The 24,808-nt window shown below is 39.4% G+C and overlaps 1 protein-coding gene across 2 annotated transcripts in view; it reads right to left on the minus strand.

The window, feature by feature from the left end:
* Positions 1–873: 873 nt before the first annotated feature.
* Positions 874–24,808, minus strand: part of ZC3H12C (zinc finger CCCH-type containing 12C) — a 54,139-nt gene continuing 30,204 nt past the window's right edge. For both annotated transcript variants that reach the window (XM_060180112.1, XM_060180111.1), the window contains exons 2-6: positions 21,735–22,486; positions 11,075–11,214; positions 5,103–5,337; positions 4,020–4,126; positions 874–3,087 (exon numbers count right to left, since the gene is read on the minus strand). In XM_060180112.1, the coding sequence (XP_060036095.1) occupies positions 1,691–3,087; positions 4,020–4,126; positions 5,103–5,337; positions 11,075–11,214; positions 21,735–22,486 (2,631 nt within the window). In that variant the 3' untranslated portion in view covers positions 874–1,690. The remainder of the gene's footprint in view (positions 3,088–4,019; positions 4,127–5,102; positions 5,338–11,074; positions 11,215–21,734; positions 22,487–24,808) is intronic.

Below are 24,808 nucleotides of genomic sequence, written 5' to 3' on the forward strand. Positions count from 1 at the left end.
CCTATTCTAGAGCTCAAATGTACTTCAAAAATTTGTATTTAAATAAGGGATAAAATGTTGCCCAAAAGTCTAATCATAGTTACACATTTGTGTTTTTATCTAGATCTACAAATCAAAATAGTTCTTATAGTTAAAAAGATACAATTTGTATCAACAGTAAAAGGTACTTTCTGGTTTTTCAGGGCTTTACTTCCAATTGTACCATATACAATAGTTAGAATAACCAGGGCATCTAGGCAGACTACAAAAACACACCAGAATGAGTCTGTTACACTAACTAAATTTCAAAAACAGTGAAATTATGTCAGTCAAACAACTGTCTGCCACTGACTGCTTTATCTACCTTTTAACCAACAAAAATGCATTCATATCTAGCAAAACCTTTAAAACCAGAAATATCCCTTACTAATACTAGAACAGACTTTAGTCTGCATCTAAAACTACACTATTTATGGCAAGAATCTGGCCTTAATAATATAATAGGCCCCCCAAAAAACTACCTTTGGGAAAATGGAAAATATACAGTATTTTACAAAAATTTTAAGTTACCATTTACAACTCCTCCGTCACCATTTCTATAGTGCAGTATCAATAAATGTTGCATATCCTCAACACATAAAACCACTGCAGGGTAGCCTTGATAAATAGCAGGAAAGCTAGATAGCATATTAAATATAAAAGTTGCATTGAGAATAATTAGATTCATTAAAAACAGGCAAGAACTGTGAAAGGGTTATTTTATCCAGTATTGTGCCCCAAACAAGAGGACAAATGCATTAAAAATACAGATTAATAGGAATTCAGTTCCATTTGTATTGTGTAGAAGCACATCATGACTGAATAACATAGCTCTGAGCTGGAGCAGTTAACGGCTTTTGCCTTATTTGTAAAAAAAAAAAAAAAAAAAAAAAAAGACTTTTTTTCCCCATTGATTGCATCTGCTTTCCTTAAAAACCAACCATACTAACAAAAAAAAAAAAAAACCAAAAAAAAACCCAAACAACTAACCATACTTAACAGAAAAATCCAAACAAAAAATAAAACTATGAAAAGTGCTATACTGTAAATCATTCTAATATACACTGTTACCCATTTCAGCATAATCTGGTAACTTACATTTTGTTTAAAATATAAAGTCAGTGCTGTAGTATTATCTTTGTATCTATAAATAATGATTATAGCACAAAGAAGCCCACTTCCCCCAAATAAAAATAACTTAAAAAGCTGTAAAAGATTCCAGTGAAACTTGGCTTGAAAAAATAGTTTGCTAGGTCTAATAAAATGTTCAATGTTCTGAAGTTATTTTTAATTGCTTGCAGTTGATAAACACCAAGTTAATAAACATGAAACAAGGATAAAAAGTGCTGCATATAAACCCCTGATGCACCAAAGATTAATATCAAATATCACAGATACATCTATTAAATCAAACTGGAAAAATTTCCAGCCAAGGGTATAGCTTTAAAAAGGAAATATTTTTTAAAAAAAAAAGTTTGAATGTAGAGCAATCCAGTGATACTTCCACCATGTGGGGGTTATACATACAGATTCCATGATACAGTATTTCACATAAATGGATACTATATAACCTCCTTGCTGAGAAGGAGATCACATGTGCTATTGTAGCAAACCTCCCTCAGCATTTGAGCTGAACAAAAAACTACTAAACACCGCAAAGATGCATCATCTTTCAATAACCCAGCTGTGACTTCTCTACTAAAATAGCTGCAGCTAGTTGCTGGGCATCTGTCATGTGAGGGTTCCTTTTCATAACAATTCTCACAAGGTCAGGTGGGAAGATGTTGCACAAGTTGACATAGATCTTTTCTCGGTTGTCTTGATACCTGGGAGGATCTTGTGGCATTCCACAGTATGGTATTCGCCAAGTTGGCTCCTGTTGCTCAGGTAGGCTCTGGAAGGTGAACTGCTCATAACATGGCTGTGTGGAGTTATCTGGCAAGGAGTAGGTCTGCCGATAGCCGTAAGCATCAATTCCATAGCTCTGTCTGTCCCAGCTTCCCAGCCCATCCTGGCGAGGGTAAGGCTTTCTTTGTCTTGAAGGAGAGCTGTCATACAGCCGAGAGTCAGAAATGCTATCTATTCTTGTTGCCACCAAGGACCGCCCTAGGTGTGGTGCCTTAGAGTGTACTGAACCTGGAGGAGAGGGATAATCGCCAGGACAACTAGACCGGGAGCCCACAGCTGGATGCTGTAGATGCATAGCCAAGTGGGGAATAGGAGGCTTGTGATGGTACTTTGGTTCTTCATGACTGTAACTCTGCACTCTGGTTAAGGGATCGTGGAAATTCTGCAGGAAAGGTTGGGAATTAAGGCGGCTGTGAGGGTGCATGTGTTGACACTTAAAATTCTCTTCTAGTTGTGGGTCAGGAGAACTGACATATGGCCTGTCATTGTACCCCACATATGAGTCACTGCTCCCACAACTAATGCTCCCTTCACTGCTGCAGTCAGAAGCTACAGAACTTATCCTATACTCTGTGTCTAAGGAGAAACGCCTTTCAGGACTTCGTGGGCCTGAGATACTCAGATTTGAATATGCATTCAACATAGAATAATATCCAATATCAACAGGTGAGTCACATTTTGGATACTGTTCATAAGGCATTGGCGTTCCATGATTTTTGGTTGCCATCATCACTGGAGGATATTGACCCTGTGGTCTTTGATCCTGAGCTGGGAAATGAACTCCAGATGGAAGGCCATTGCTTAAAGATGTAGTGCTTTGGGGTTTTGCAGTAGAAGTAGCCGGTATACTAACTAAGGAAGGTACAGACCTGGTTTCCAATTTGTTTTTGGTGGGAAGCTTTTCCTCTAGGTCTTGGTAGACTTGAGTCCTTATGCTTGGATCAGATTGCCTCTTTGGAGCACCTCGTTTGACATCGGAGGTACTGTCTGCCTTTGTGCTGCAGGGAACACTGTTGCTTTTCACCAGTCCTCCTTCATTTGTAGTTTTGGCTGCTGTATTTCTAGACATGGCACGAAGTTCATCAGCCACTGACCTCTGAGGCTGACTGCCCCTTTCAGGATGGTAATATTTGCATTTGTGTCCATAGGTACACTTCTTTCCTATGAAGAGGAAAATTCATTAGGCAAAGGAACATACTACCGCCCTGAACACTCAGTTTGACGCTATTCTAACTGGTGAAAGAAACAGTAGTAGAAATGGGAGATATAAGTGCCACTGTACTTCTTACTCTTGGAAAAGAACCTTTTAGTCTTTCTTCTTTAGTACTTTCAACAACAGTGAGAAAACTGGCTGAATTAATAATGTTCATTATAAGTTTTGGCAAATAGCCAGTTCCTAAACTCATACTTGCATCTTCATTTCCATATTGTCTTTATGGTCAGGCACGGCATTCTGTTTTAAGGAGCAAAATAAACTTCTGCAATGTGATAAAATCATGCTAATCTGATGTGACTGGATATATTAAGAAATCTTATCTACCTGAAAACTAACTTCAAGAACTGGAACTGAGTTTTAGAATCATGTTTTCATTCGAGGACATTTACATTGACTCTTAACTAGGTAAAGCCTTTTTTTAAAAAAAAAATTTATAATGCCTAAGGTCTATTTGTCAGTAGACATATCCATCATCACTTTTACCCTGTAAAGTATAATTTACATTTTCTTTCTGAGCTCCCAACTACAGTTGTTAATCTTTTAGGCAGAGATCAGCATTTCTAAAACCCATGAAATCATTGAAAACTTTTATTTAAAGTAACTTCTTACAATAGGGACCTGCAAATTGAAGATAGCTTGTCAAAGACATGTGTAAAAAGAGCTCAACAGCCTTTGTTTTGTTTCATCACAGTGAGGACACATCTCTTATGGTACTGATGGTGAGCACATAAGAGGTGCTAAGATATTTTCTTAAAATTAATTACAATCAAAAGAACCACATACATTATCACAAATTTAGAATGTTTATTTTTATTGACAAAAGTTTAACTATGCTATGTTCTAAAGACATATACTAAGCAGTCAGAAAGAAGGTTACCATATGGACAGGGCTGCTTTTTGTGTTCAGGAACAATGGGTTTTTTCCTCAGAAAATTATCCAGACTTGGGCCATGTCTGCCGAGAGGGTCGTCAGGGGGCATGAATCTGTCAGATATAACAGAAAACTATATCTAAGTTTAAAGTTGATACTTTAATTATAAACCCAGAGTATAAATATTCATTTACTGTAACATATATATATTTAAATTTTAGCCTACACTTGACTCAACATTTACAGGATAAAATCATTATTGCAGAAAGTTTTACTTTATCTTATTTTATTTATTTGTTTTGGCAGATCTGGGGCCTCCTGTGATTTCATAGCTCTGGGCTACTTTTTCTTTTTTTTACCCTCTTCATTCACAGAGAGAGAGATATGAGAGATGAGAGACATCACAGCAATGGTGCTGGGGTTGGACCCTAAGCTACATACATGACAATGCAAATACCCTACCAAATAAACTCTCTGGTCCAAGGTGTTTTTTTTTTTCATAATGACAAAAAATGTTTCAAGTTGAAACATATGTATTTGTTGGGAGTCAGGTGGTAGCGCAGTGGGTTAAATGCAAGGACCAGCCTAAGGATCCCGGTTCGAGCCCCCGGCTCCCCACCTGCAGGGGAGTCGCTTCAAAGGCAGTGAAGCAGGTCTGCAGGTGTCTGTCTTTCTCTCCCCCTCTCTGTCTTCCCCTCCCCTCTTCACTTCTCTCTGTCCTATCCAACAACCGCTACATCAATAACAACAATAGTAACTACAACAATCAAACAACAAGGGCAACAAAAGGGAAAAATAAGCATTTTAAAAAAAGAAACATTTGTATTTGTCATCAATCAGATAGGTTTTGAATTTTGTTTATTCTAATTAATTCTACCTTAGAGGGAGGGGCAAGGATTTGGCACTCACACACAGCCTTCTGGGACACAACTGTGTAACTTTTCTGACACCATTGAGCATCAGTGGAGAAGTCAGCAACTGCATGTAGCATGCCTTAGGTCTGGTCAATAACAAACACCAAGGGCTTCTGGAAGCTCATAGGGAAGCTATATTGTCAAGGAAATAAAGTGAATAAGGGGTTTTACTTACTTGTCATTGACAAATGAATACATTAATAATCGCTCATCTATGAACTTCTTCCATTCTGGTTTTTCATTAGCCAAATCCCTGTAGTTATCATTGGATACAATTATACCATCTGACTCAAAAGCCAGCTTCACAATGAACCTGTCATCATAGCACACCACTCTCCTCCCCTGGACTCTCCTGGATGGCGTGAACACCAGGATTTTCTCTTTCTCTAGTTTACGTAGAATTTCTTGATCTGTAAGGATAATCAGAGTGAAATTTCAGGAATGAGTATACAATACTTAGAGTAATTTCCATATATTGTGAGGCTTTATAACATGAACTGGTATATGTAATCATATAACTAGGGATTATAATTTACTGTGTATAGACAGCAAATGTATAGCTCCCAATAGCATCATTTTTAAAATAGAACTTTAAGCAACAAAGGCTTAAAAAATAGTCCCCCCTTGGGGTCAGAGAGAGAGAGAGCTCACTGGGTAGGGTGCCTACATTGCCATTAGCATGACCTAGGCTCAAGCCCTGGTACTATATGTGAAGCACAGGGCTATCGAGGAAGTTTTGGTGCTATGTTGTCTCTCCCTTGCTCTTTTTATATGAGTGGGAAAAAAAAGTCTCTCAAGAGTGAACAGCATAGGGAGCTGGTGGTGGTGTATCCAGCAGAGTGCACACATTACAGTGCACAGGGACCCAGGTTTAACCCCCAACCATACCTGCAGTGGGGAGACTTCACAAGTGGTGAAGCAGTGCTGCAGATGTCTCTCCCTTCCCTCTCAATTTCCCTGCCTCTATCCAAAATGAATAAAGAAATATTTTTAAAAGAGTGAGTAGTACAGAACTTAAATAGTACTAGAAATGGCAGTGTTTAATCATAAAGTATTTCCATTTTTATTTGTTTAAGGAGTCTTCATACTGTTTTCTGTAAGGACTGTTCTAATTTGCATTCCCACCAACACTGTATCAAAGTCTCTTTTATTTCTGGGGGCTCAGAAGATAGCATAATGGTTATATAAAAAGACGTCATGCTCTGAGGTCCCAGTTCCAATCTCTACTATCAACATAAGTCACAGCTGAGCAGTGTTCTGTTCTCTCTCCCTCTTTCTTTCTTTAAAAATTTATTTATTTATTTATTCTCTTTCATTGCCCTTGTTGTTTTATTGTTGTAGTTATTATTGTTGTCATTGTTGTTGGATAGGACAGAGAGAAATGGGGAGAAGAGGGGAAGGGGGGGAAAGACACCTGCAGACCTGCTTCACTGCCCGTGAAGCTACTCCCCTGCAGGTGGGGAGCTGGGGGCTGGGACCAGGATCCTTAAGTCTGTCCTTGTGCTTTGTGCCACGTGCGCTTAACCTGCTGTGCTACCGCCTGACTCCACTCCCTCTGTCCCTTCCTTCCTCCCTCTCTCTCTCTCTCTCTCTCTCTCTCTCTCTTTCTTTTTGCCTCCAGGGTTATTGCTGGGGCTCAGTGCCTGCACTATGAATCCACTGCTCCTGGCGGCCATTTTTTCCTTTTTTTTTTTTTTGTTGTCGTCATTATTGTTATTGTTGCCATTGCTGCTGCTGTTGTTGTTGGATAGGAGAGAAATCGAGATTGGAGGGGGAAAGAAAGACACCTGTGCAAACTTGCTTCACAGCCCATGAAGGGACCCCTCTGCAGGTGGGGAGCTGGAGGTTGGAGCCGAGATCCTTACACTGGTCTTTGCACTGTGTGCCATGTCGTTTAACCCACCACGCTACCGCTCAGCCCCCTTTTAAATTATTTAATTAAATTATTATTATTATTTTTACCAAAACCGGAGTCCTGCTCAGCTCTGGTTTATGGTGGTATGGGGATTGAACCTGGGACTTTGGAGCCTCAGCCATGAGTCTCTTTGCATAACCATTATGCTATCTAGCTCACCCTGTATCATATTAAAATAAATTAATTAAAACAAAACAAAATTTATTTTCCTTCACATCTTTGTTGATGCAGGCCATTTTCACAGGTTTGCAGTAGAATCTCAGTATGGTTTTAACAAGTGAAATGATACTTTTTTATAGGTCTGGGTCATTGTATATTTTATCTAGAAAACTATTCATATTTTTGTCAACATTTACAGATAATGGAAACATTAACTTGTCAAAAACAAAACAGTCAAATCATCTCTTAGACTTTGTGAGAACTTGGGTGGTGATATGTACTGTGTGGAACTATACTTCTGTGATCTTATAAACCATAATTAAATTACTAATAAATTTACACTAATTTAGAAAATTTGATTCTCATTACATACGGTATTATCTTGAAAGCTGGAGCCACTGGCACCACTAGTGTGAATATAGCTACTTACATATTCTGGCACAATGCTGTTTTAATAAAGTAGTGACTTTGGGTTCAGTCATAAGCATAAGGCCTCCTATCCCAAGTTTATTTACTTGTAGTTCTTATTCTAAATAGTGGGTATTTCTAAACAAAGACTTTGAAAAATAGTTGAAGTAGTGGAGGAAACAAAGGAAGAGTTTTACTTCACAAATAATTAAGAAAAAGGAATAATAGTGAAATTCAAGTTGTGGTTGTGGATGGAGTCATACACACTGTGTCCTTTCCTATGAAACGTAGTAATAAATATCAGCATTCTAGCAGGCTGAACTGAGAGAATGAGGGTAAGATGTAATGGGGAAAATAGCCATGCATAGAAAATGGAAAGAGAAATGCTCTTTAAAAAAAAATCTTTATTTATTAGATAGAGACAGCCAGAAATAGAGAGAATGGGGGAGATACAAAGGGAGAGAGGCAGAGAGACACCTGCAGCCCTGCTTCACCACTCACAGAGCTTTCATCCTGTAGGTGGGGACGGGGGCTCTAACCTGTGCATTGTAACGTGCGCTCAACCAGGTGCGCCACCACCTGGCTCTGAGAAATGCTTTTTTTTGATCAGCATATTCTTTTGGCATTTTGCAATTCTACTGACTTGTTTAGTGGTTAAAATATAAATTGTAAGGGAGTCGGGCGGTGGCGCAGTGGGTTAAGCGCACGTGGCGCAAAGCGCAGGGACTGGCGTAAGGATCCCGGTTCGAGCCCCCGGCTCCCCACCTGCAGGGGAGTCGCTTCACGGGCGGTGAAGCAGGTCTGCAGGTGTCTATCTTTCTCTCCCCCTCTCTGTCTTCTCCTCCTCTCTCCATTTCTCTCTGTCCTATCCAACAACAAAGCAACGTCAACGATGGCAATAATAACCGCAACGAGGCTGCAACAACTAGGGCAACAAAAAGGGGGAAAAATGGCCTCCAGGAGCGGTGGATTCATGGTGCAGGCACCGAGCCCAGCAATAACCCTGGAGGAAAAAAAAATAACAAAAATAAAATATAAAGTGTAAGAGTTCATATTTTGATCAGTGATATTCTCTTTTTTTAAAAAAAATATTTACTTATTTATTCCCTTTTGTTGCCCTTGTTGTTTTATTGTTGTAGTTATTATTATTGTTCCTGATGTCGTTGTAGTTGGATAGAACAGAGAAAAATGGAGAGAGGAGGGGAAGACAGAGAAGGGGAGAGAAAGATAGAAACCTGCAGACCTGCTTCACCGCCTGTGAAGCGACTTCCCTGCAGATGGGGAGCTAGGGCTGAAACGGGTTCCCTATGTTGGTCCTTGCACTTCGCACCACATGCGCTTAACCCACTGCGCTACCGCCTGACTCCCTAGTGATACTCTCTCTTAACCAATCCGTCTACTCAATTTTACTTCCTGTTTTTCTACCATTATAAATTCCGGGACAGTTCCAAGTATTTAGAATGACAGGTGCCATTTTAAAAAGACTGACTGCTGGGGGTGGGCGTTAGCACAGTGGGTTAAGTGCACATGGCACAAAGTGCAAACAAGGACTGGCGTAAGAATTCTGGTGTTCCAGCCCCTGGCTCTCCACCTGCTGTGTGTGTGTGTGTGTGTGTGTGTGTGTGTGTTGTGTCTCTTCCCCAGAGGGTGAAGGAGGTCTGCAGGTGTTTATCTTTCTCTTCCTCCCCTCTCTCTTCCCCTCCTCTCTTAATTTCTCTCTGTCCTGTCCAACACAAAAACAGAAATAACAACAAAAACAATAACAAGGGCAACAAAAATGGAAACATAAAAGTCCCCAGGAGCAGTGGATTCATAGTGCAGGCACTGAGCACCAGTGATAACCCTAGAGGCAGAAAAAAAAAGACTGCTTCTCAATGCTTATTAGTTATAGTTAATAAATTTAAATAAACCCTTTTAATGGACCATTTCTACATGGCTACTTTATGGTATAGATTGTGCTAATGCTAGTGGCCACCAAGATTAAGAATAACTTGTGCATATCAGCTCTAATACTGGCAGTATGTTTTTGATGATGCCCTTGATAAATGTGTTCTTTAAAACCAGCACTTTAGGGAGTCGGGTGGTGGCGCAGTGGGTTAAGCGCACGTGGCGCAAAGCGCAGGGACGGGTGTAAGGATCCCGGTTCGAGCCCCCGGCTCCCCACCTGCAGGGGAGTCGCTTCACGGGCGGTGAAGCAGGTCTGCAGGTGTCTATCTTTCTCTCCCCTCTCTCTCTGTCTTCCCCTCCTCTCTCCATTTCTCTCTGTCCTATCCAACAACAAAGCAATGTCAACAATGGCAATAATAACTGCAACGAGGCTGCAACAACTAGGGCAACAAAAAGGGGGAAAAATGGCCTCCAGGAGCTGTGGATTCATGGTGCAGGCACCGAGCCCAGCAATAACCTTGGAGGGAAAAAAAAAAAAAAAAAAACCAGCACTTTAGAGAAGCAGTAGAGGGCTGACAAGGCAGTTCACTTGGGTAGCTTTGCCATGTGCATGATCTAGGTTTGAACCCGGCTCCCACCACATTGGAGTATAAAGCTTCAGTGCTGTGGTTGCTTGCATGTGCTCTCTCTCCCTGTTGCCCCCTAACCACCACCCCCACACACACACCAGAAAAAGTCACCCCAAGAGAGTGCTGAAGCCTTGGCAATGACAAAAACAAAACAAAAAGCTGTAGGGTGTAAGTAGAAGAAATATGGGTGTAAAAAATAAATCAGGGATAATTCTGCCACTTTGTAAATGTGGCAATTACATCCTGCTTGCTCCTGCTTCTCATGTCCTCATACAGTTGCTATTCTGTGAGCTGAGTTAGCACATGTGAAAATTCACTTGGCATAATGCCTGGTAAATCCCTCAGTTTCATTCTGTTTTATAGATACATTAAATCCTTATCTCACCTAAAAACCACAGATAGCCAATGTAAAAATAAAACTATCAGTCATTTGATAGGTTAAAAAAAAAAGTTGTTTAAATGTACCTTCCTTCCTTTCTTATCTGTATTTGTTTACTGGATACAGATAGAAATCGAAAAAGAATGGGGAGGGAGAAAGAGAAGGAGAGAGAGAAAACACACACATATCCCCCCCTTCACTACTTGTGAAGCTTCCCATCCTGCAGATAGGGAATGGGGGTGTGAATTTGGGTCCCTGAGCACGGAGTAAGCGTAGCCAGGTGCACCATTGCTTGTGCCTCCCACTCCACCTCCCCCCACCCAAATGCCTTTAAAAACTACTGATTAATCTGAAAAATTTCCCTCTTATTTGACACTTGCAATCTTCTATTCCTATTATATAATCATTTATATAAAGGGGAAAGTTTTATGTTTATCAATGCATACATGTCCTCGATATATTAAGGACATAAATTCTCTAGTTGTTGTATTTTTCCTTCAGGGAATAAAAAACATTCTCCTTCAAGAAAAGTTCCTCAAAGTGCAGGATTTTTATGTTTTGGTTTATAAAAATATTGTGGCAGGGCAGTGGTGCATCTGGTTAAACATACAGGACACCATGCATAAGGACCTGGATTCAAGCCAAAGCTCCCCACCTGCAGGGGGAAGCTTCATGAGCAGTGAAGCAAGTACTGCAGGTATCTCTCTGTCTATCACTAAAAAAATAAAAAAATAAAAATAAAAAAAGCCAAATAAGTGAATATGGCCTACCTGTAATGAGAGCATCAGGTCGAGACTGCTCCTTTCTCCATGCAGGAACAAAAACTGTAACATCTTTGTGACCTCTTTCCAAAAACCAGTCCACTGCCAATTTTATTCCCCGGCAAGAAAATACTTCTTTGTTTCCATGGCTGAAAGAATGTTTTTTGCAGACTTAAAATGCAGTTAATTTAAACTTGTAAACAAAAACAATCACATAGTCATAGTAACAGAAGATTTCAAGTTTAAGACATAGTTGTATGATTCAGAGAAATATTAAATTATTCTTTTTTTTTTTTTAACTTCCAAAGATAAATTTGAAAGTCAAGGTCTGTGAGGAAACAACTAAGAAAGTTGTGATGATGTAATATGGAGAATAAAGAAAACTGGCTTTTCAAATGTAAAGTTGTAAAGGTTAAAATATAAGCTTTTTTTTTTTCCCCAGGATCAAGTAGAGAAAGGTGACAGAAAAAATGTATAAAAACTGAAATGTAATACTTTGGAATTTTTAAATTTTATTTAATTTATTTCCTTTTTGTTGCCCCTGTTGTCTTTTTTTTTTTGTTGTTGTTGTTGTAGTTATTGTTGTTATTGATGTCATCGTTGTTAGGACAGAGAGAAATGGAGAGAGGAGGGGAAGCAGAGAGGGGGAGAGAAAGACAGACACCTGCAGACCTGCTTCACTGCCTGTGAAAAGCGATTCCCATGCAGGTGGGGAGCTGGGGGCTCGAACTGTGGTCCTTACGCAGGTCCTTGCACTTTGCGCCACGTGTGCTTAACCCACTGCGCTACCGCCTGACTCCTTATACTTCAGAATTTTTTAAAAACTTTCCCTTCTGAAGAGTTCTTTTTTAAAATTTATTTTCCCTTAGTTTCTCTTGTTGTTTTTAATTGTTGTTGTAGTTATTATTGTTGTTGTTACTGATGTCGTTGTTTGATAGGACAGAGAGAAATGGAGAGAGGAGGGGAAGACAGGGAGGGGGAGAGAAAGACACCTGCAGACCTGCTTCACCGCCCGTGAAGCGACTCCCCTGCAGGTGGGGAGCCGGGGCCTCGAATTGGGATTCTTATGGCGGTCCTTGTGCTTCGCACCAAGTGTGCTTAACCTGCTGTGCTACCGCACGACTCTCTGAAGAGTTCTTATGTATATATTTCAAAGACCAAATAGTACACAATCTCAGAAGATTAATATAAAACAGTGTACTACATAAGCACTAAATGGAACATGTTCATAATTCTTAAATTTCATACCAGAAATACTTTTCATGCTCTTCAATGAAAAGATACCCGGTTTCTGTTTAACAGTATTGTGTTGGACAAAGATTAATTTGACAAAAGGGCATTCATCACTGGATCAGCAATCTTATAGCCTAAAAGAAAATGTTGGGGGGGGGGTCAGGCGGTAGCGCTGTGGGTTAAGCGCCATGGGGTAAGAGCACATGGCGAGAAGTGCAAAGACCAGCATAAGGATCCGGTTCGAGCCCTCCGGCTCCCCACCTGCGGGGGGAGGGGAGGACACCTCACGGAATGTGAAGCAGTTCTGCAGCTGTCTTTCTCTTCCTGTCTTGTCTTCCTCTCCCTGTCTTGTCTTCCTCTCCTCTCTCGACTTCTCTCTGTCATATCCAACAACAACAACAGCAATGGCAACGAAAACAATAACAACAACCAGGGCAACAAAATGGGATAAATGACCTCCAGGAGCAGTGGATTCATAGTGCAGGCACTGAGCCCCAGCCATAACCCTGGAGGCAAAAAACAAAAACAAACAAAAAAGTTCACTCTCTATCACTGGGTTATACTCAGATAGTTTAACCCTTCAAACTTAAAATAATCCTTATTCTAATGTTTTAAAACATTTAAAAGAAACAAACATTCTGTTCTGAAATGCAATAATTATTCTCTGAAGGCCCTATTTCTTTTTTTTTTTTTTTTTTTTTGTTTCCAGGGTTATTGCTGGGGCTCAGTGCCTGCACCATAAATCCACTGCTCCTGGAGGCCATTTTTACCCCCTTTTGCTTCCCTTGTTGTTGTAGCCTTATTGTAGTTATTATTGTTTTATTGATGTCATTCGTTGTTGGATAGTACAGACAGAAATGGAGAGAGGAGGGGAAGACAGAGGGGGAGAGAAAGATAGACACCTGCAGACCTGCTTCACCACCTGTGAGGTGACTCCCCTGTAGGTGGGGAGCCGGGGCTCAAACCAGGATCCTTTCACCAGTCCTTGCACTTTGCGCCACGTGCGCTTAATCCGCTGCACTACAGCCCAACCCCCTCTATTTCTTATCTATAGAAGCAATAGATGATTTTTACTCTTGGGGAGTAAGGCAGGCCAACTTGCTTTGAGATAGTGAAGGGTATAAAGAGACTGTTTATAGTTCCACAGGCATGTTCTAATGGTCCAAGGCAAAATTTGAATTAATATCAGATGCATTAGAAGTTTCAGAGAAAGACATAAAAAAAGGGGGGGTTTGAGTTCACACTGTATAGTAAGAAGTTATACCTGATAACCTTGGGCCAATGCTCCAGCAGATGATAAAAAGTAATGTTACGTTTCATTGAAATTTAGTCAGTCTTTCAAAAACTGTATAAAGTGACAGTAGATTCACTTACAAAATTTATACCATTCTAAACATAAAACTCAAGTTGCTAAAACATAACTATGCTTTTCTTTTGTATGAATGTTCTTAAGTGTATTATGCTTTGCTAGTCTTCAAGTTAAAAAAAAAAAAAGGGAGTCGGGTGGTAGCGCAGCGGGTTAAGCGCATGTGGTGCAAAGTGCAGGAACCGGTGTAAGGATCCCGGTTGGAGCCCCCTCCTTCCCACCTGTAGGAAGATGGCAATTCTTAAATCTATTACAATTCCAGAAAAATTCTCAATGTGTCTGTTTTGCAAAACTTTAGAAGCTGATTCTAAAATTAATATGGAAAAATAAAGCAAAAAAGAATAGTTAAGAATTTTAAAGAGCAAGTGTATGTCATGAGCTAATTAGAAATCTAATTAGTGCTATATTGGTACATGCAGAGAGTCAAAAAAACTGAAATTAGGCAAGTAGGCCTAAGGTCAGGGACAAACTAACACACACTCTCTCTGGTACACACAATTGTTTAAAGTGACTTTACAAATCAATGAAGAAAAGATGGATAATTCTACAAATGGTCCTAATGGAACTGGCTACTTATATGGAAGAAATAAAACTATAGCTTTTATCATACCAAATGCACACACACACAAACTAAATAGATCAAGGAAAAATATTGATACTTTGAGCACATAAAACATTCTTATGTAAGGCTGTGGCCTTTACAAAATTAAAATATCATACATTGGGAGGAGATATTTGAAATATAAAGGGCCCCCAAGCACAAGGACTGGCATAAGGATCCTAGTTCGAGCTCTTGGCTCCTCATCTGCAAGGGAGTTGCTTCACAGGTGGTGAAGCAGGTCTGCAGGTGTCTATCTTTCTCTCCCCCTCTCTGTCTTCCCTTCCTCTCTCGACTTCTCTCTAACAACGATGACATCAGTAACAACAACAATAATAACTACAACAACAATAAAAAAATAAGGGCAACAAAAAGGGAAAATAAATAAATAAAATAAATAAATAAATATTAAATAAATAAAATAAATAAATATTAAAAATTATTTCTTATAAAGGGCCAATTAATTTGGTTCTCCAAATATAGAAAGTAATTCTGCACTTCAAAGAGTAGCCACTTTTTTTTTTCTAAGAACATTTTTATTAGCGAGTTAATAATGATCACAAGGTTATAATTTACAGGGGAATTGTCCCACACTGTACCTACTATTAGTTTTGTATCCTACAACCCAAGGATAATCATATTTTCACAAAAATCTTAGAGGCAATTTGAGTAGTTAATTTTTTTTATTGGTAGGAAATATGAGAATAGTAATGCAGAAGCAGAAACTTAAGTGACGTATATATGAAAAGATGTTCAGTAGTAAAGAAATGCAAACTGAAGCCAAAATGAGCTACCACTTCACACCAGTCAGATTTGAAAAAAGAAAGTCTACAAACACCACATGTTTCCAAGGATGTGTGAAAGTAGGAATTCATACATTACAGGTGGGAGTTTAAATTGGTGTAACTATTTGGGTAAGCAATTTGGCAACACTTCATAAAGTCAAAGGCATGCTTTCTCCAGACATACTAAGATTTCATATCCAGGTGAAGAAAAACTCTGTAAATCTGAATCACGTACAACAATTAGGCTTTTACCCTACTTAGTCTTAGTTCAAATGTCTGTATGGCCCATAGAAGGAGGATGAGGCAGGCATGTTGGATATGCGGTGAGTCCCTACATCAAACTGAAAAGATTTTGCACTGCAGAGGGTATCAGCAACATTCAAACTTACATAGAAGAGAGCTTTTATGTTCATATAACTTCACAAATCAGATCATATACAAGAAAGTCATTGTTTTGTAAAAGGAGCAATCAAAAGCTTAAATCCTGTTTAGTGAGGCTTTTAAATGTAGCTTTTACATTGCATACATAAGTTCTTTTGTAAAAGGACAAGTTTCAGTATTTAAGTCTACATTTCAATGATGCCAGCATAGAAGAGAATACAAGAGTCTCTCTCTCTCTCTCTCTCAACAAAATTAAGGGCTTTCAAATTAACAAGCTAGCCACTCTTGCCTATCATACTTACTAATATTGCTGAACCCCTGTGGTTTAATATACCCATTTTATTACTAGCTAAATATTACAGAGTTACTGGATTTTTGTTAATATCTTAGTCATAATCCCCCATTTATTTACTTATTTATTTTGCCTCCAGGGTTATTGCTGTGGCTCTGTGCCTGCACTACAAATCCACTGCTCCTGAAGGCTTCCCCCCTCCTTTTGTTGCCCTTGTTTATTGTTGGATAGGACAGGGGGAAATTGAGGGAGAAAGACAGAGAGGAGAGAAAGATAGATACTTGCAGACCTGCTTCACCGATTGTGAAGCGACCCCCACCCCTGCAGGTGGGGAGCTGGAGTCTTGAACCAGGATTCTTATGCTGGTCCATGCACTTTGCATCATATGCGCTTAACCTGCTGCGCTACCACCTGGCCCCTAGTCCCCCACTTCTATAGCATAACATCTAGCTTCTTGATGCAGTTTTTTTGTGGTAAGTTCAGTGTCACTAGAAAAATCTTTGAATTTACTTTGCAGATTCTTCAAGAAGTTGTGGTGGGCTAGGAAGACAGTACAGTAGTTATGTAAAAAGATTCCCAGGCCTGAGGTAATAAAAGTCCCAGGTTCAGTCCCTAGCACCACCATAAGCTAGAGCTGAGCAGTGTTCTGGTAAAAAAAAAAAAAGAACAGCTATGGCCACCAGAAAATCTAGTGTTAGCTGCTGTTGATTCCAGGAAATCTGATTATACAAGATATTATCAAAAATATACCTTCAGGAAACAGTTAATATCTATACTTTTTTTTTTGCCTTTAGGGTTATTGCTGGGGCTCAGTGCCTGCACCATGAATCCACTGCTCCTGGAGGCCATTTTCCCCCTTTTGTCGCCCTTGTTGTAGTAGCCTTGTTGTGGTTATTGTTATTGTTGATGTTGTTCATTGTTGGATAGGACAGAGAGAAATGGAGAGAGGAGGGGTGACAGAGAGGGGGAGAGAAAGACAGACACCTGCAGACCTGCTTCACCGCCTGTGAAGCGACTCCACTGCAGGTGGGGAGCCGGGGGGTCAAACCAGGATCCTTTCACCCATCTTTGTGCTTAGCACCACATGTGCTTAACACGCTGCACTACCACCCGACCCCCAATACCAGTACTTTTAAAGCTCTTTCAAAAGATCAAAGAAATAGGAACACTCCCTTCTAGCTTCTATGAAGCCAACATCACCCTGATACCAAAAGCAGATAGAGACACAACAAAAAAGGAAAAGTATAGACCAGTATCTTTGATGAACATAGATGCTAAAATATTAAAGAAGATTCTAGCCAACCGGATATAGCAGTATATCAAAAAGATTGTTCATCATGACCAAGTGGGATTTACTCCAGGAATGCAAGGCTCGTTCCATATATGTAAGTCAATCAACGTCCTCCACCACATCAAAAACAAAAACAAACAAACAAAAAAACCCCCCAAAACTACATGATTATCTTAATAGATGCAGAGAAAGCCTTTGATAAAATCTAACACCCATTCAAGCTCAAAACACTACGAAAAATGGGGATAGAAAGTTCCTCAAGATAATGGAGTCCATATATAGCAAACCTACAGCCAACATCATACTCAATGGATACAAGTTGAAAGCATTCCCCCTCAGATCAGGGACTAGACAGAGCTGTCCATTATAAACATTACTTTTCAACATAGTATTAGAAGTTCTTGTCATAGCAATCAGACGAGAAAGAAATCAAAGGAATACAGATTGGAAGGGAAGAAGTCAAAACTCACACTCTTTGCAGACAATATGATAGAATACATAGAAAGACCTAAAGAATCCAGCAGAAAGCTACTGGAAATCATTAGGCAATATAGCAGTGTATCAGGCTACAAAATCAATGTGCCAAAATCAGTGGAATTTCTTTATGCAAACACAAAGTCGGAAGAAGAGGACATCCAGAAATCACTCCCATTCACAGTCACAACAAAATCAATAAAACATCTAGGAATAAACCTGACCGAAGAAGTGAAAGACTTGTATACTGAAAACTATGAGTAGCTATTCAAAGAAATAGAAAATGATACCAAGATATTATAAAAATATGAAGAAAAGCAGATTATCCTTTTCACCCAACCTGTAACTCATCTTTACCATTTCCTGAACTTATGAAATGCCTTGCCTTTGTTTTCCAAGATAGAAAAGATTTGAGGATCTTCACTTTCTTGGTCTTACTTTAATCAATTCTTTAAAAAAATTTTTTTTTCTCCTCCAGGGTTATTTCTGGGCTCGGTGCCTGCACCATGAATCTACGGCTCCTGGAGGCCATTTTCCCCCCCTTTTGTTGCCCTTGTTGTAGCCTCGTTGTGGTTATTATTACTGTCATTGTTGATGTTGTTCATTGCTGGATAGGACAGAGAGAAATGGAGAGAGGAGGGGAAGACAGAGAGGGTGAGAGACAGAGAGACACCTGCACCACTGCAGGAGGGGACTGGGGGCTCAAACCTAGATCCTTGCTTATTGTAAGAATGCGCTCAACCAGGTGTGCCACCACCCGGCCCGCACTTTAATCAATTCAGAGTGAGCCTTGCTTTTGGTAGACATGAGTTTAACCCACTGTTCTTGATATAAAGGAACGTTACAATAAATTAGGCATTTTTCTATTGATATGCTGACTCTAGTATCTACTTTGGATTTCTGTTCAAACTTTAAAAAAATGATTTCCAATGATTCACCTGAAGTGCTTTTTCAATGCTACGGTTTGTATTCAAATTTTCTTATTCTAGTTGGTTTCAGACAAGAGATTTTTAGATTGGGGGGGTTGGGTCTACATTTCCAAGTAAATAGTTGTTTTATTTCTCTGCCCTTAAAAATTATTTTTAGGGGATCCGGCGGTAGTGCAGCGGGTTAAGCGCACATGGTGTAAAGCGCAAGGACTGGAGGAAGGATCCGGGTTCAAGCCCCCGGCTCCCCACTTGCAGGGGAGTCGCTTCACAGGCAGTGAAGCTGGTCTACAGATGTCTATCTTTCTTGATCCCCTCTGTCTTCCTCTCCTCTCTCCATTTCTCTCCTATACAACAACGAACAACATCAACAACAACAATAATAACCACAACAAGGATACAACAACAAGGGCAACAAAAGGGGGGAAAATGGCCTCCAGGAGCAGTGGTTCATGGTGCAGGCACTGAGCCCCAGCAATAACCCTGGAGGCAAAAAAAAATATTTTTATTGGGGGTTGGGCAGTAGTGCAGCCGGTTAAATGCACATGGTGTGAAGTGCAAGGACTGGTGTTAAGGATCCTGGTTTGAGCCCCTGTGACGCTGGTCTGCAGGTGTCTATCTTTCTCTCCCCCCACTGTCTTCCTCTCCTCTCTCCATTTCTCTCTGTCCTATAAAACAACAACAACAACAATAACAATAACCACAACAATAAAACAAGGGCAACAAAAGGGAGAAAAAATTATTTTTTATTGTCACCGGGCTTATTGTTGGGCCTCAATGCTTATATGATGAATCCACAGCTCCTGGCAACCATGCTTTCCTTTGTTATTACTATTTTAAGTCCCTTTTCCTTTCCTTTTTTTTGGGGCCTCCAGGGTTATCATTTAGGCTCAGTGCCTGCACTATGAATCCACTGCTCCTGGAAGCCATCTATTTTCCACTGTTGTTGTATTTGTTGCTGATATTGTTGTTATTGTTGGATAGGACACAGAGAAATTGAGGGAGGGGAAGGGGGAGAGAAAGACACCTGCAGACCTGCTTCATGGGGGAGAGAAAGACACCTGCAGACCCGCTTCACCATTTGTGAAGTTGCCCCCTCCAGGTGGGGAGCCAGGGGCTCCGAATTGGGATCCTTGTGCTTTGCTTCATTCATACTATGTGCACTTAACCAGGTGCACTACTGCCTGGCCCACTCCCCTTTCCTTTTATTTGACAGGACAGAGAAAATTGACAGGGGTGGGAGGAGATAGAGAGGGAGCTAGTAAGAGATGCCTACCTGTAGCAGCCTGGCTTTACTGTTGATGAAGCTTCTCCCATGTGGAGACTGGGGGCTTGAGCCAGGGTTCTTGCACATTGAAACAAAACAAACAACCTCCCCCAAGAATTTGGATCTGAAGTTTATATGCTTTTCTAAATTACTTTTCTACATTATGTAGATCTTATAAATGACAGAATATACATTTTTGGTATAGGTCCAGGAAGTGATTTACCCTGTAGAAGGCACACACTGTTATGTGTGAGGTCCTGGATTTAACTCCTGGCTACCACATGGGACTGATTCCGGGGGGGGGAGCATCATAATTAGTGGAGCAGTGCTGCAGTGTCACCTTTCCTGTCTGTCTCTCGGTTTCTTACTTTCTATCTGGGGGGGGGGGATAGACACCAGGAGTAGTGGAATCATGCAGAAACTGAGTCTCAGTGATAACCCTGGTGGCAAATAAATAAAATTAATATGAATTTTCATACACTCCTGTACTTTCAAATTTTTGTACATGGAACATTTTATTGTGACATATATAAGAATATGTTTGAAATGCCTTATTTGTGCCATCTGTTTTTGTGGTAAAGTTTTCCTGTGGATAATTTTCTCCCTGTGCAGTGTTCTCCCCGTGTAAAGTTTTAGCGTTTTATGTAAATTTTCAGCTTTTCAAGTACTTTACATTTCCACTGGGGTGCAAGGTCGACTCCTCTATATCTCTAAATAATATTCATTAAAATATTATATTTTTAAAAATTGCTACCAGGGTATTGCTTACTGTCAGCATGTGAATCCACCACCCTGACAGCCACTCCCCCCCTTTCTATTCTTTTGTTTTTAGCCTCCAGGGTTATTGATGGGGTTTGGTGCCTGCACTATGAATCCACTGCTCCTGGAGGCCATTTTTCCCATTTTGTTGCCCTTGTTATAACTGTTGTTGTTGGATAGGACAGAAAGAAATCGAAAGAGGAGGGGAAGGAAGGCAGAGAGAAGGAAAGACACCTGCAGACCTGTCTCACCACTTGTGAAGTGACCCCCCCTTGCAGGTGGGGAGCCAGGGTCTGGAACCAAATTCCTTACGCCCATCCTTGCGCTTTGCGCCATGTGTGCTTAACCAGTGGCGCTATCGCCTGACCCCCCCCCCTTTCTATCCTTTTTATTTGATAGGACAGAGAAATTGAGAGAGGAGGACAAAGAGGAGGAGAAAGATAAGATACCTGCAGACCTCCTTCACCACTCATGAAGAGTCTCTCCTGCAGGTGGGGACCAGGGGCTTGAACCTAGATCCTTCTGCATGATAATATGTTTGCTTAACTAGGTATATGCGTGTTTTCTTAACTGGGTACACCACTGCCAGCCCAACATTGATTTTTTCCCCCCTCCTGTGGGTTCATCTTATGAATCACATGCTATTAACTTTCTTTAAGGTCTCTCTGTTTGCCTATCCCAAAATGTATTTTTTATTTCTGTTTCATCATTGCAACTTCACTTTCCTGGATGACTTCAGGTAGGGAGAAAGAGAGGGGGAGAAGGAAAGACACCATAGCACCAAAGTTTACTCCAATATGGTGGGGGCCAGTCTTGGTAAAGCAGCTGCACTATCCAGATGAGCTATTTTACAGCCTAATTCTAAAATATATTTACTTCCAAACCAAACGTCCCTACTTGTGCTTTTGCTGTTGCAAACTTCAGACTCTGTGTCAAAATATAAACTTCATTATATCTCCTTCACCTAAAGACCTGCCCTTCCTCTTCAATTTAATTTACATAGCTGCATTCTTAACAAAACTAAACCTTTTGACTACTCTCCTCCTTTTTCTTTCCTTCTGTCAACTTTCTAGAGTAACTGTCTTGCATAAAGTCAATTTACTTAATATTAAGAATCTTCTGTTAGAGTTCTATTAGAAAAACTAGGTTATATTTTACATAAAAACAAACAAGAAATAGGTAAGCTAATGTGATGCAGAATAATATCGATTTTAATGACTTAGAAAAAATAGTTACAAAATTAAAATATCTTAAAAAAACTTTTTTGGTAATGAATAGTGAAGATTTTACCACTTACCTCATTGCCACATTGCTGCCATCAATAACTATTGGTTTTAGATTTTCACCATCATCTGTTAAAATCTCTTGCATTGGAGATTCAGATCTCTGAGATTCTAGGGAAGAAGTTTCTCGAATTATACTTTTAATTGTACTAACTGCTTGTTCAGTCTCACTTTTATTTCCAAGTTTTACAAGTTCTCCCAAAATATCATTGATTAAAGCATCAGTACCGAGTTTGTGTAGCACAAGTTGGACCTGTTCTTCAGAATAACCTAACTTAAGTGCAAATTCTAGTTTTGTTTGGTATTCTCGGACCACATCAGGGGGTTTCTTCACTTCCTTGGATGTAGTTTGGGACTCTTCAGGTTTAAAGTCTTGTAAAATTTCATTACGTTTAAATATGTGAGACTCTAAACAGGGAGATCTACATAGTTGTCTGTGAGTCTTGGTTAGTAAGCATGGCTCTACTGAAATGCTAGTCAGTTGTTCTGACTCGTTATCAGAATTTGTGCTGTCTTCAGAATCACCAGAGTTAGCATTCTCTTCAGACACCTCTTTTTCTTCCTTCCTGGAGTGAACTTTTTCCATTATTGGTTTTTCTATCATTGACCAAGGTACAGAAGTATTTAAATGTGGGTCAGTGCTCTCCACATAAAGGTGGCCTAGGTCATGCCCCAGATGATCCTTCAAGCCCATGAAGCTGTTATGTATGTTTGACTCCACTTTGCTGTTTTTTCTGTATTCCTGAATGCAAAGCACCCTGTATTCCTAAAGAAAAATAGAAAATGTTTAGAATTTCATACTTACTGTTTCATTTCTATTTAAATAAAGAAGTCAGAAGAGAATTATCAAACTACTGAATTCTTGTTTGAAAAAACTAATTTTTTATGTCACACAACTATTTCATGTTTTATCTACATCCCTTATAATATCCTTGCCAAGATAGCATGAATGCCCCACTTTTCAGATGAAGTTATGCATTGGAAAGCTCATGTTCCTTCAAGGTAATCAAGGAAAGAAATAATGAAACTGAATACTTTCATCCAGTTTTTATCTGACTCCAGAATCCATATGCTTTTCCCACTGTATCATGCTGATTTTAAAAGCTGAAGGAACATTATTAGAAAGGCATGTTTGTAGAGCAATGTATAGATTGTTATGTATTGTTATGATTGTGTAAGTTATGAATGTATTATATTGTTATGATTGTATAAATTATGAATGCTTTCTCTAAGAGAATTCATAAAAAAATTAAAAGGGAAGGCCATTTGCATAAAAAAACCTAATTTATAGTTGAAAAATAAGCATTGATTTGATCAAGTTTAACAACAATCTAAATTAAAGACATTTCAAAAATAAGCTAAATGTGAACGAAGCCTAAATGCCCATCAAAATGACATGCTAAAGAAGCTATGGGATATAAATTCCTTGGCTTACTACTCTGCAACCAAAAAAAGGTGATTTGTGTTCTTTGGGACAAAACAGATGGAACTGGAGATGATGATGCTTAGCAAAATAAGTAGAGAAATGAAAGACAATAACCAGATGGTTTCATTCATATGTGGAATCTAGAGATCTGATAAACATAAACTTGAAACAAACAAACAAAAAAGCAAGTAAACTAAGACTTGTGAGAACTATCGTGGCTATCTTTGAGAGGCAAGAGGGTGAAGATCAGAACTCTGGTGGTAGGGGTGGTACAGAACACTGTAATCTTGTAGCCTACGATTTTTTTTTCACATCCTTCTTTAAAAAACTGTTTATTTAGTTTCTTTAAAAAAATTTCTTTATTGGGGGATTAATGTTTTACATTCGACAGTAAATATAATAGTTTGTATGTGCATAACATTTCTCAGTTTTCCACATAACAGTACAACCCCCACTAGGTCCTCTGTCATCTTCTCCCAGGACCTGTACTCTTCCTTCCACCCACCCCAGAGTCATTTACTTTGGTGCGATATAGGTAACCTACTATTAATCACAAATAAAATAAAAAAAAACCCAAAACTAATCTAAATGCTGTAATTATAGAGCACATATGTTACAGTTGTCAACAAGAATTAAATAATTACAAAAGGTAATAGTTTGTATTTACAAGAAAAATAGCCTTGTTTTAATAATTTTTATTCTGTGAATACTGAACACTATTATAGAGTACAACTTCTAATCTTACTTACATTATTAAGTGCCAGGGACAGTATGAGTTTATTTCATTCCAAGAAGGAAAATAGCTCTTTTATTCTTTTTCTTTTCTTTCATTTTCTTTCTTTTCTTTGTTTTCTTCTTTTTTTTTTTTTTTACCTCCAGGGTTATCACTGGGGCACTATGAATCCACCCTTTAGGCGGCCACCCCCCCCCATTTTATTGGATAGGACAGAGGGAAATTGAGAGAGGAGGGGGAGATAGAGAGGGAGAAAGAAAATAGACACCTGCAGACCTGCTTCACTGCTCACTAAGTGTCCCCCCTGCAAGTGGCAATCTGGGGTCGGAAGATGGATCCTTGCACAGGTCCTGAAATTGTACTATGTGCATTTAACTGGGTATACCACTGCCTGGCCCCTTTTATTCTTTGTTATACTTACAGAAAGCAGAAAAGTAAACTTTCACATAAAATTATTAGCAAATAAGTATAATTAATAAATGTTATATTAATTTCTTAAATTTTATGGAAGAAAACATATTATACCAGATAGATATTATCAGCATTTGATTAAAAAGTAATTTTTCCTTCTACTTTTCCCTAATAGAAGTTTTTACCATTTCAGATACTTCTTTATGGGCTATAGAGTGCACACTTTTCTCTGTGTGAGAACATGGGTTTGAGCCCCCATTATCACACGAGAAACCCACATACAGCATAAAGGTTATCTCCGTGAATAGTGGGGCAGTGCTGTGATGTCTCTCTTCTATCTCTGTCTCAACCTATGATTCAAAGGAAAGAGAAAACACTGGAAACAGTGGAATTGTGCAGGTGTGAGGACCCAGTGGATAATTAAAACAATACTTTCACAGGTCAAGGAGTTAGTGAAGTAGCTATGCACCAGACTTTCATGCCTGAGGCATGAAGTTCCAGGTTTAGTCCTAGTACCA

The sequence above is a fragment of the Erinaceus europaeus genome, chromosome 20, assembly GCF_950295315.1.
Source record: "Erinaceus europaeus chromosome 20, mEriEur2.1, whole genome shotgun sequence".
Lineage (NCBI taxonomy): Eukaryota > Metazoa > Chordata > Mammalia > Eulipotyphla > Erinaceidae > Erinaceus > Erinaceus europaeus.